At 39.8% G+C, this 11,977-nt stretch overlaps 1 protein-coding gene across 4 annotated transcripts in view; it reads left to right on the top strand.

The window, feature by feature from the left end:
* SLC9D1 (solute carrier family 9 member D1) overlaps positions 1 to 11,218 on the top strand; it is a 42,698-nt gene extending 31,480 nt beyond the window's left edge. For all 4 annotated transcript variants that reach the window (XM_039878765.1, XM_039878762.1, XM_039878763.1 and 1 more), the window contains 4 exons: positions 3,666 to 3,816; positions 7,738 to 7,817; positions 8,765 to 8,914; positions 10,560 to 11,218. In XM_039878765.1, the coding sequence (XP_039734699.1) occupies positions 3,666 to 3,816; positions 7,738 to 7,817; positions 8,765 to 8,914; positions 10,560 to 10,673 (495 nt within the window). In that variant the 3' untranslated portion in view covers positions 10,674 to 11,218. The remainder of the gene's footprint in view (positions 1 to 3,665; positions 3,817 to 7,737; positions 7,818 to 8,764; positions 8,915 to 10,559) is intronic.
* The last annotated feature ends 759 nt before the right edge of the window (positions 11,219 to 11,977 follow it).

The following is an 11,977-nucleotide window of genomic DNA, read 5'->3' as shown; positions in this document are numbered from 1 at the left end:
AGGATCCTTATGGTGACATGATGTTCCACCTCTGTTCACTGCGTCACATCAGTATCCTGGCTGTGATCTTGTGTTATGATTTGGCAAGATGCTGTCATTGGGAAAACTGAATAACGAGTACATGAGATCTCTCTGGATTATTTCTTACAGCTACAGTTGAATCTACAATGATCTCAACCTAAGTTTAACTTTTAAAAAAGGAGATTAACAAAAAATTACTTCCTTATATATGACCTAAGTGCCTGCTCATATCTTATAATTTTGGGAGAAGACAAAGATTTGCTTCTGCTCAAATCTGCTCAAGTATCTGACTTATTTAACTTTTTTTACATTGCTTTATCCATTCCAGAGTATTTTCCTCTTTGAAAATAGTATCCAGCAAAACTGTCTTCCCTGGATAACTTCCGTGCTATTTCCCAATAGATACATAAGTTAAAATAATTCCCCATTCATTGATTCTCAGTTTTATTTCTTTATTCGACAATATTTACTCAGCACCTGCTAACAATTGCCAGGTATTATGTTAGGTGCTGGGCATTTCCTTATCAGATATTTTTATAATTCCCGTCATACTCTTCATTCATTGCCATGTGCTATTCCACTGTGTGAGTATGTCACCATCTGTCCTTTCTATTGTTAGCTATTAGGATTTGTTTCCATTTGAGGCTGTCGTGAATAAAGCTGCTATATAAATTCTTGTATATGTTCTTTGATGGGCGTGTGATTTCATTTTTGATAAGTATATATCTAGGAGTAGGGTTGCTGGGTCCTAAGGTATGCACATTTTTAACTTTGGTAATTTCCCAAGCTAGTTTTCCCCAAGTAGTTGTACTGGTTTATACTCCTACTAGCATTATGTGAGGGTTAATTTTCTCCATATCCTCACCAACATTTGTATTAGTCTTTGTAATTTTAACCATTCTGCTAAGTAGTAGCAGAATCTCATCAGAACGATTTTCATTTCCCTGATGACTGATGGTGTGAGCACCTTGCCATGTCCTTGTTAGCCATGTGGACATCCTCCTTAGGGACGTGCCTTTTAGAGTCTTCAGGTTATTTTTCTATCGGATTGGTTATTTTCTTACTCATTCATAGGAGTTTTTATATATATAGCAATTTTTTTGTCAGATTGTTTTTTTACTGAAATGAAATTCATATAACAAAATATGCCTTTTAACCATTTTAAAGTATACCAGTCAGTGGTTTTCAACATGTTCATGATGCTATGTGGCCATCACCCCTATCCAATTCCAGAACATTTCTATCACCCCAAAAGCAACCCCTGTCTCCCAGTTCTATCTGTTCTCCATCCCCTAGTAACCACTAATCTACTTTCTGTTCCTATGGATTTGCTTCTTGACATTTCGTATAAATGGAATCAAATAATATATGGCCTTTTGTTCATGGCGTCTTTCACTTTGCATGTTTTAAAGGTTCATCCATGCTGTAGCATGTTTCAGTACTTCATTCCATTTTATGACTAAATGATATTCTATATCAGATATATTTTTGCTAATATCTTCCAGTTTGTGACTTGCCTTTTCACTTGCCTAATGGTATATTTTAATAAAAAGAAATTTTTAATTTTAATTTAGTCCAGTTATTCCATTTTTTTTTTTATGGTTAGCACTTTTTATATTCTGCGTAAAAGATCTTTGCCTACCTCCGTGTCATGAAGATGCTCCATGTTGTCCTTTAGAAATGTTATTGCTTTACTCTTGTTTAGATCTACAGTCCATCTGCAGGTGAGCTTAGCACATGATGGAAGGTAGTGGAGAGAATCTGTTTTTTCACATGCTTTTTCCAACACTGTGTGCCGAAAGACCCCTCCCCAATTATTGTGCGGGGTCATCTTGTCAAAAAGAAGAGGCCATGTGAGTGCGCATGTGAGTACATGTATTTCTAATGCTCTACTCTGTTCCCCTGGCCAGCTCACCTGCCTTTATATCTGGCAGTATAGTGCCCAACTTCCTTCTCTGTCAGGGTTGTCTTGTCTATATTTGTGGTCTTTCCAGAGTCTACATTAAGATTTTTTAATGTTTTTATTAAAATATAGCTAACATACAATATTATATTAGTTTCAGATGTACACCATAGTTATTCAATATTTATATACCTAAAGAAGTGATCACCACGGTAAGTCCAGCAACCATCTGACACCATACAACACTATCACAATATTATTGACTATATTCCTTATGCTGTACATTACAGCCCCATGTCTATTTGTTTTATACCTGGAAATTTGAACCTCTTATTCCCTTTCACCTCCCCTCCCCTTGGCTTTTTAAAAAATTTTTAATTACAGTTGACATTCAATTTTATTTTATATTAGTTTCAGGTGTATAGCATAGTGGTTAGATATTTATGTAGTTTACAAAGTGATCTCCCTGACTAGTCTAGTACCCACCTGGCACTATACATAGTTATTACTATAATATTGACTATATTCCGTATGCTTTACATTCCCATGACTATTTTGTAACTACCAATTTGTAGTTCTTAATCCATTCACCTTTTTCACCCCGCCCCCAATCCCCCCATCTGGCAATCATCAGCTTGTTCCCTGCATTTATGAGTCTGTTTCTGTTTTGTTTATTTGTTTTGTTTTTTAGGTTCCACATAAAAGTGAGATCATATGGTATATGTCTTTCTCTGATTTATTTCACTTAGCATAACACCTTCCAGGTCCATAGATTTAACTTTTCAGTTTTCACACACAAGAAAGTTTTGTTGCAATTCCAGTGAATCTGTAGACCAGTTGAAGGAGAGCTGACATTACATGATTCTAAGCCTCCCTCCCTGAGTGTGGCACACACCCTCTGTTTACTGAGGTCCTTGTCCATGTTTCTCAGCAATATTTTGTGGTGTTTGGTGCAGAGTTTGTGTGCTTCCTTTGTTATGTATTCCTAGGTGTTTGATGTGTTTTGATACTATTTTAAATGGTATTTCTTCAAAAGTTCATTTTTTCTATTTGTCTCTCGCTGCTATTGCCTATAGTTTTAGTATCTCAGATTTAAAAACAGCTACTTCTTTCCAGTTGTTTTGCATCAGTAATCTCTCATCAAGAAATCTGAAGCTTTGCATTCAACAGAACTATAGTTAGGAAGCTAATAAAACGTAACTATTCTATCTGAATCTGGCTCTATTGAATCTAGTCATTTCTAGATTCATTGGTGCTTCCCTCTGGTTTCCTGTGTCTCCAGGTATTTGCTCATTAGTTGTTCTCTTAAGTGGTTTGCGTTGGTGATAGGAATAGTTTTTATACAGTGTGTTTTATAACGCCACAGTCTGGCTGTTTATTGATTCAAGGTAAAGAAAATGTATCACGAATATTTAGAATAAATTTTGGAAAATACACTCATTCAAAAATTTCACAATAATTATATGAATTATTGTTTCAAATACTTTAATTTGATTTTTTTCCCCCCGTATGGTTAATTCAACTAATGTTAGCTTCCACATGTCGTCTCTCGGGTGTTCCCCACAGGGTTCCCACTGGGGACTTCACAGATGTGCAGCAATATTTGCTTTTTACAGCTTTATTGTGATGGTTTTGCTATATCCGACAGGCTGTGTTTGGGTGTGAATCCTACTTTGGCAGAAGCTATTGGTAACCGGCAGCACTGTGTATGTGTGATGTGTGGTCCTTCATTCTTCCTCAGGTCACAGAGCTGCTGGATGTCTCCATGGAGCTGGGCTGCTTCCTGGCTGGAGCGCTCATCTCTTCCCAAGGCCACATGGTCACTGAGGAGATTGTATCTTACATTGAGCCTATTCGTGACTTCCTGGCTATCATTTTCTTCGCATCCATAGGTAACCTTTCTTATTTATGTCATAATGTTTGAATTGTATTTGTTAAACACTTATACTTCTATAATCTGTGCATATACATTTTTTTATTTATAGACCATACAGTGAAAACGGTTCCCATAAATATTAGAGTCTAAGGAGAAATCTTATTTAAAAAGATGGAAAATGTGAACTGAGTGATGTTGATTGGTTGTCATGCTCTGTCAGTGCTAAGACACACTCATTGATGGGTATTAAAAAGTCTCAGAAGGAGGATGACCCTCACTTGGATGACTCCACAGGGAAAGGTGCTGCTGCTCAGCAGGGTAACAACTTCAAGTCAGTGCATCAAAATGGGAAGTTTGGGAGGAAATACTAATTCTGATAAAAAAAGAAAAAAAAAGTAAACTGACCATGTCGAGGCACGCTGCTCTAGAGATTTCCCATTGTCAGAGTGTCTTGAGTGACCAGTCTCAGAGAGGTACAAGTGGCCACAGAATCACAGCCTCTGTATGTTGCACATCCATTTGGCACCTCCTTGTTCACACCACTCCTTACTGCCTGGAAGGCTCATGCTCTCTGCACTAGTCAACAGGTTCAGTGCCATTCCAGCGAGACTTTGAGAACGTGGAAAAGCAGATTCTAAAATCTATATGGAAATGTGAAAGGCCCTGAATAGCCAAGTCAGTCCTGAAAGAGAAGCACAAAGTGGGGAAGGTCGCTCTTCATGAGAGGTGAAATAAGATCATTCACGAGCTGCCTTCGTTATTGGATGTCCTCTGTGTTCTGTGAGAGAGCCCCACTTGGTAGGCATTTGCCTCTTCTTCTCTGCCTTCTTCTCCCCGCATCCTCTCTCCTTCTTTCACCCCTGAGTGTGCGTCTCTTCTTCCCTTGCCCTTTCTCCTTGACCCCTTCTTTTCCACCCTTTACCCCTGCCTCCACTACTGGTCATACCCTTTCAAAATGCGAAATAAGCTCTGCCAATTCTGATTCCTTGAACTTCCATTCCTGGTTGATGATTCACTTCTTTTCTGTCGCTTCTTTTCCAGACAAGATCTAATAAAACTGATTAAATTGTAACCTTATTCTTACTACATTCCAGTTCTGCATTTCATTCCTAAGATTCCCAGGTCACCCTGACTAGTGTATGTCACTTTGTGTCCTGCTTGCTAGGGTTTCATGGAATGTTCACTTGTTAAAAAACTAAAATTCCATAAATATGTTACTTAAAACAGACATATTTGCTTTAATATTCCTCAAATTAGGATTCTTGATTTATTGAGAACCATGCATTCTAACAAAATAAAAATCATCCATGTTTTTGCTTTAGTTATTTATAGTCAGTATATCAAAAGGAATTCAAGTTAATTTCCCCGCCAGCTGAGAAATGTGTATACAATTAGGTTTTTATTCTCTAACCAGTAAGAGACAGAATCTTTTTGTTCCAGGGTTCTAAGCAACAAGTTAATGGCATCTGTTTAAGAAGATACCTTTACTTTTCTGCATATTTAGACCTCCATGACATATAAATGAATAATGGAGTCCCGTTTTTAACAAACATTCATTGATCTCCTGCTTTATGCCAAGCCCTGTCAGAACCACAAAGATGACTTGAACCTAGCTGCTGTATCCAGGGCCCAATAAGCCACAGTCATTTCTGGGTGAGAAGAATGAGCCTTGTGGTCACCAGCACCAAGTGGGTACACTAAGGGGTTCAGGCTGTGCTCCTGGTATGAACAACAAAGGCAGTTTTTAAGCCCAGAGTGAAGGAGGGCTTTCCGGGCTGAAGGAAGAGCTAGTGGTGTAAGGTGTGGGTGCCTAGGAGAGCATAAGGGGGCAGGACACGAGGTGGGAGGTGACTCCTCATGCCCACCCTGCAAGGTAGAAATCAGGACCTGTCTCATCTGTATCCCCAGATGGGGATACAGGTGACATGCATCCTGACCCTGAAGAGTTAGTGAGGGTTCCAGGTTCATGCAGTTAGTAAGCAGTTGCACAGAGTTTAAATCCATGTTCTTCCCTCTGGACCAGGTCAGTAGACCATGGCCCACAGCCCAAATCCGGCCTGACACCTGATTTTACAAATAACATTTTATTGGAACTCAGCCACATTCATTCATTTATGTTTTATAATGTGTGCTTTTATGCTTGATCTCAGTCAGCCTTAGCTACTGTAACAAAATACAGGAAGAGACTGGGGGTTCAAACAACAGACATTTATGTCTCACAGTTCTGGAAGCTGGAGCCTAAGATCAGGATGCCGGCACAGTCAGGTTCTGGCGAGGACTATTCCTGGCTTGCAGATAGCCATCTTCTTGCTGGGTCCTCACAGGTCTTTCCTCAGTATATGTGTGTATAGAGTGAGAACATGGGAGTGAGAATAAGTTCCTGTGTTTCTTCTTCTTTTAAGGAGGACACCAGTCCTATTGGATCAAAGCTCCATCCTGTGACCTTATTTAACCTTAATTACCCCCAGATACCATCATTCTGGGGCTTAGGACCTCAGCACATGAACCTGAGGAACAGTCTTGGCGACTCCAGCAACTATGGGGTTAGGGGCAACAGAGCCCATGTAGCTGCCCAGCACTAGGCCATCATAATGACTAGTCACTTCTCATTTTGTAAACAATGCCAATAATGTGGTTTTCTTTTTATAAAACTTTCAACAAGGATTTTATCCCCTCTTCCCTATACTTTCTTTTCTCGGGCATTGTGAGGATTTCAGAAGCAGGCACTTGTAGTTGCTTATTCTCCGAGGTGCCTTAAAGGTAGTTGTCACGTGTCGGGTATGACCTAGCACCTTGCAGCCCTGGATCCTTGCTCACTTTTATATCTGTGGGCCTAGTGGGTATGCGTAATGACCATGAGAGCTAATGTTTATTAACACAGACCATGTGCCAGGTACCTGCTTTACACATCACGGTGTTCACTCACTGCCCAGATCCACAACTACAGATGAGGAGACCGAGGCAGAGAAAGGTTAAGAGGTGTGCGAGCGAGCACAGCTGGTTAGTGATAGACCTGGGATTTTAGCCCAGAGCCTGTACTGTTTACCATTGTGCTATATCCCAAATATACATCTGTTATTTGTTATAAGAATAAATGGCTATAAGTAGAAAAAGTCTAACATAGCTTGTATGCCCTCGTGTTAAAGTTTTATGTGGCAAAGGCATTGTAACATGGATTTCATCTCTTTTCATTTTGTTAAAGTTAGTAAGTATGGGCTCCCGTAAGTATGGGCTCCCGTCAGTTTGACATCATTATTGCTCTATGCACAGTGCTCTGTTCACTGCTGGAAGTCATGTGAGTAAACAGAGTCTCCACCCTCAGAGTGGAAAGCCTCTGTCATCTGGCCTTTGTGCTGAGGGCCCACTAGTGGTCTGGGCCCAGGCGCTTGCTTTGACAACGAGGGACTGTGTGATTACAACCACTCCACAGTGCTGTTCATACCAGACACAAGAGCATGTTGGGGAGACCCAGCTCCACCGCGGAGTCAGTGAACTATGGGTTTCCCAGCCTTGAGGTGCAGATAGTTAGCCTTCTTCTGTGGCTGCTTTTCCTTGTCTTCAGACTCTAGGAGCCATTTGCATCTTGGTCAGAATGTTTTCATGAAGGAAACTCTGATTTAACAGCAGCTTACCATCATGCTTTGCTGTGTCCTGGTGAAGTCTGGCAGAGGATTATGCGCCAGACCCATGGAGGCCGGAGCCCGGGCAGCTCTCCCTGGAGCAGCTGGCTCAGGAGCCTCTGGCAGCAAGTGTTTGGACAGGCACGTAAATAAACCGCACGAGAGGATCATGCTTACAAGAACTTTATTCTTCTCTTGAAACAAGTATAAGGAGCTTGAGAGTTAATAGATTTATCACTAAGAAATGGGTGTGAATTTGTTGGGAGATGGGCTGTGTAATCCTGAAAGAATTACTATGTCTGCTTTTTTCCTACCAGGCCTTCATGTGTTTCCCACTTTTGTGGTGTATGAGCTCACTGTCCTGATGGTCCTCACTTTGTCGGTGGTAATCATGAAGGTATTGATCCTTCCTCTCAGTGATCTGTGATTGGTAAAATTGCATGTCACACAGCACACATTACTTCCTCTTGGGCCTAACTTTTCACCTGTAGCTGTGCTGAGTCTGTGAGCCCTCAGCAACACCATTTACATAGTCTGCGGATTGGAGTCCTCCTCCCCTGCCACCCAGCACAGCCTGGGGACAGATCTGAATTAGGATAGGAATGGTTCAAGTTTGTTTTCCTTTGTTAATCTCAGAATTGAGTATGTTTAAAATTGGATGTTAAAAAGCTGGAAAGGGAGAAACTGCTTTCCGGATTCTCCAGTGAAATCCAGTCCTTGCATTATAATTTGGCTTCTATCCTGAGTCTAAAGAACCACACAGATCTCTCCTCTTGTGATATATGCAGACATACATTTTAACAGCCACTGAGAATTATTTTGCCACTATCCACTTGTCTGTTCTCCATGACTACAAATTCCTGAGTCGCCTGTGTTAGCTTGTAATTCAAGGTGCGATTACCTGTTCTGTAGCTCTCTGGCTTTGTGGATTATAAATATTGACTTAAAATATTTCCGTCTGAATTCCTAATGGTTGTCTAGCTGCCCACCAGCTCTAGGCTGTTTACTCCCAGATTTTGCTTATATGAGAGAGATACATTTCTCTTATTAAAAGTAAAATTTCCTTCTTGAATGCTATGTAACATTTAATGTGGTTAATTTAGTTTGAGAGGAAAAGCCTTGTTTTCTGTTAGTGAACTCAGATCCTTGATTTTGCCTTGGTATTTTGTGTGGTTTTATTTCAGACATTTTGTGTTTATTTGGTGCCTTCTGCATAGAAGTGCCTCTCTGTATGTCCCCTCCATGTGTTACTCAAGGGCTGTCCCGGCGTTTATGTGTCCCTGTTTTCTGTGTGCTTGGCTGTCGGGGCTCTGGTTAAGCAATAACATGTGGCCACTCTTGCAGTTCGTTCTGGCAGCGCTGGTCTTGTCCCTCCTTTTGCCAAAGACCAGCCAGTACATCAAGTGGATTGTGGCTGCAGGGCTGGCCCAGGTCAGCGAGTTCTCTTTTGTCCTGGGAAGCAGAGCACGCAGAGCAGGCATCATTTCTCGGGAGGTGAGTCTCCACCCACTTTCTGTGAGTATTCATGGTCAGGCAGGCGCTTTGCCACTGTCCTCTTCAGTACTCCTAATGCTGATGTTTGAGCATCATGCAGGGTTGTGTGCGTGCGTGCAGGTATGTGTGCGCGTGCAATTGCGTGCATGTCTACCTGCTATTTTGCACTTAACTCATCTTTCTCTCTTGTTTTGTTCTACTTGTTTAAACTTTTATTATTTGCCTTTTTTTAACTGGCTCTGAACTAGAAGTTGATGAATATTATTTCGTGATCCATGATCGTCACTTTAAATTTGATAAGAAGGAGATTTTGTGCTGCGTGTGGGTTATGGTTCTAAAGTGAAAGAAAAGCTCCCCACCCCAGGGGTAACTATGCAGTAGTCTGTTGTTGCTCCTCAATGTTAAAAGTTTAATATTTAAAACTTGAGAATTCTTTCAGGACAAGATAACTGAATTGAGTATATAACTGAAATGATAAAGGCAAATTGATGTTGTAACTAAGAAAAGCATTTGATAACTAAAATTAGAACATTACTGTTTCAGGAAAGCAAGGTGGAGATTAAAGGAACTTTTTTGTTGATGTTAAATGGATAAAATATTGGGTAATAGTTTAGAAACCTGAACTCCCTGCTTTTGAACTGTCGGTTCACTAAGAAGTCACATGTGTGTCAGGGCTGAAAACCTACCCACGCACTTTGTGTGTAAACTTATAAGTTGTGGAAATTAGCTGTTTCTCCACTTCCCAGTGTAGAAAGTTAACTTTAGGATGTTTTTAAATTGCAGATTTGTAGACACACAGGTTTCTGAATAATATTTTCTATTTAAAATTATTTTTGACCCTTTAGCCCTCTTCTGCAATCTAAGTTTTGCTTTTGCCCTTTTTGATGTCTATTTAAGCACAGTTGAACTTGCTGGGCCTGATCCCTGAAGCCAGGGCAGGAGTTTGCCCCTGCTCTCAATGTCAGGGACCACAGTGGGTGGGCCTCCTGACTGCTCCCACCTTACAGTGATCCTCCCTCAGCTGTGATGTCAGTAGAGCCTGCCCCGCCAAGCGACACTTTGAATATTTGGTTCTACACACCTGCTCCCTAATAAATTTGGGCCATATAAATATAAAAGTTCATATTGGCACATGTGAAAAGCTGGTAAGCATTCAAAATTAAATGATTGTCTCCATGTATCCTTAAGTGTGAGGAAGATAAGTCTTTATATTAAACAGCACCAAAAACAATTGCTGAAGAAAGGTTTTTGTACATGAGCTATATCTGAGACTTGCCCTGAGGCTGTACCCTCACTCTAAGTGACCCCCCAAGGGGTCAGTCTGACCACCTAGTGCACCCAAGAGATGCCCCCTGGGTTGCATGAACTTCAGTTTGTGGATCAGTGATGTATCAACCTGATGACAGTTTCTACTGATGGTCAAATCTCAGTCCACCTCACATCCAAATGTCAGTGCACCTTTGGCTGTATTGGTACACCTAAGAGTGGACTTGTGGGTTGAGGTGGGCCTGCTAATCTTGAGTGATAGGACACTCAGCCTTACCTGTTGTGGGTGCACCTCCCAATCCTGAATGTGACCACACCCAGCCTTCTCTGTTGCAGGTACACCTAATACTGAGATGACATTCAATTTTACCTGTTGCAGGTGTACCTCTTAATCCTGAGTGTGACCACACTCAGTCTTTTACTGGCCCCAGTGCTGTGGAGAGCTGCAATCATGAAGTGTGTGCCACGACCAGAGAGACGGTCAAGTCTCTGAGGGCACCGATGATGAACAACTTTGCAAAGTGAAACTTGTGTGCAGGAAAGCAGACATTTTGGACAGTTCTGTAATTGCACATTCCTTTGAGCTGACTACATCAGGAACAAAATATGCCATTAAGGGCAGCTTTACAAACTATTTGCCATATTTTAGAATCTTCCAGAGTACTTTATTGCATTCAGTTGATCATGCGCAGTATAAACATAACGCTGCATTTTACAGATCGCCTTGACTATTTTGCCTGGATGTGCCTTTTTTTCTGAAATTAATGTTAACTTTCTATTGTTATTTCATCAGTTCATGATTTTTTGGTAAAAAAAAAAAACAAAGCTTTTTAATTTATTGTACAATTTTAGTATTGTAATCTGTTGGTCAATATTTGTTATTAAATATTTCTGTGATGTGAAATTTTAATTTTGGCAATGATTTGGAAAGTTACTTTTAATCCTTAAAGCCTATGTTTTCGAAAATGAGACACGTATCTTCTAAATATCTATTTGCTTTTTATTATAATAATTTTAAATAAAACACTTCTATGTCAATTTTTATTAGGTATATCATTCTTTTAAAATATTTGGTTTTGAATCACGAATATGCATTCTTTAATAAAGATCATTTATAATCAGAATATAATTAATTGAAACTTATTAGAGATATTTTTTAAATTCGATTTCTTTATTACTAATATTCACCAATTTTTTAATTAAGATGATTCGTATATTACCACACTGTTCTCTAAGAAACCAAATTAAATGCAGTGCTATTTGCAAAGCCTGAGTTCTGACTTGGAGTTTTTTAAGTATATTTTGGTTATTATGTGCCCCATTTTAGAAAACCACACAGATGAAGATCTTATCCTTATAGAGATTTCCCTAAGGGGCACTTTAAGCCACAGTTTTCCTGTAAATATTTTAGGTATAAATATGTATTGCAAAAAACAAGTTTAATATAAATTAAAATACTTTAAGATGAAGTAAATTATATCTAGTATGAAGTGAATCAATGGAGAAATGATATAAACATGTGCTTATTTTTAGAAAATAGCATTGGTTTTATTCATTTCTAAATTATACAGATGGTATGGTGCCATTCCCTCTGAATAGTTGTATATATAGAAATGGCAGTGTGGGAGGCATTCTGGACACAGACTGATCATCTGACAGTCCTATCTAGTCTGTAACACTGTTATCTTATCCCATTGGGCAAGCTGGAATACATTGAAGGACTCTAGGATATGTTTTATTTTGTTTTATATCACTAGCAACCACAACAGTGCCAGGAGCCTATTAAGTTTTGTTGGA

This window comes from Pteropus medius, unplaced genomic scaffold (assembly GCF_902729225.1).
Source record: "Pteropus medius unplaced genomic scaffold, Ma_sr-lr_union100, whole genome shotgun sequence".
In the NCBI taxonomy this organism is placed as follows: domain Eukaryota; kingdom Metazoa; phylum Chordata; class Mammalia; order Chiroptera; family Pteropodidae; genus Pteropus; species Pteropus medius.
The sequence above is the reverse complement of the archived record's forward strand: the minus strand, read 5'-3'. Positions and strand labels throughout refer to the sequence as shown.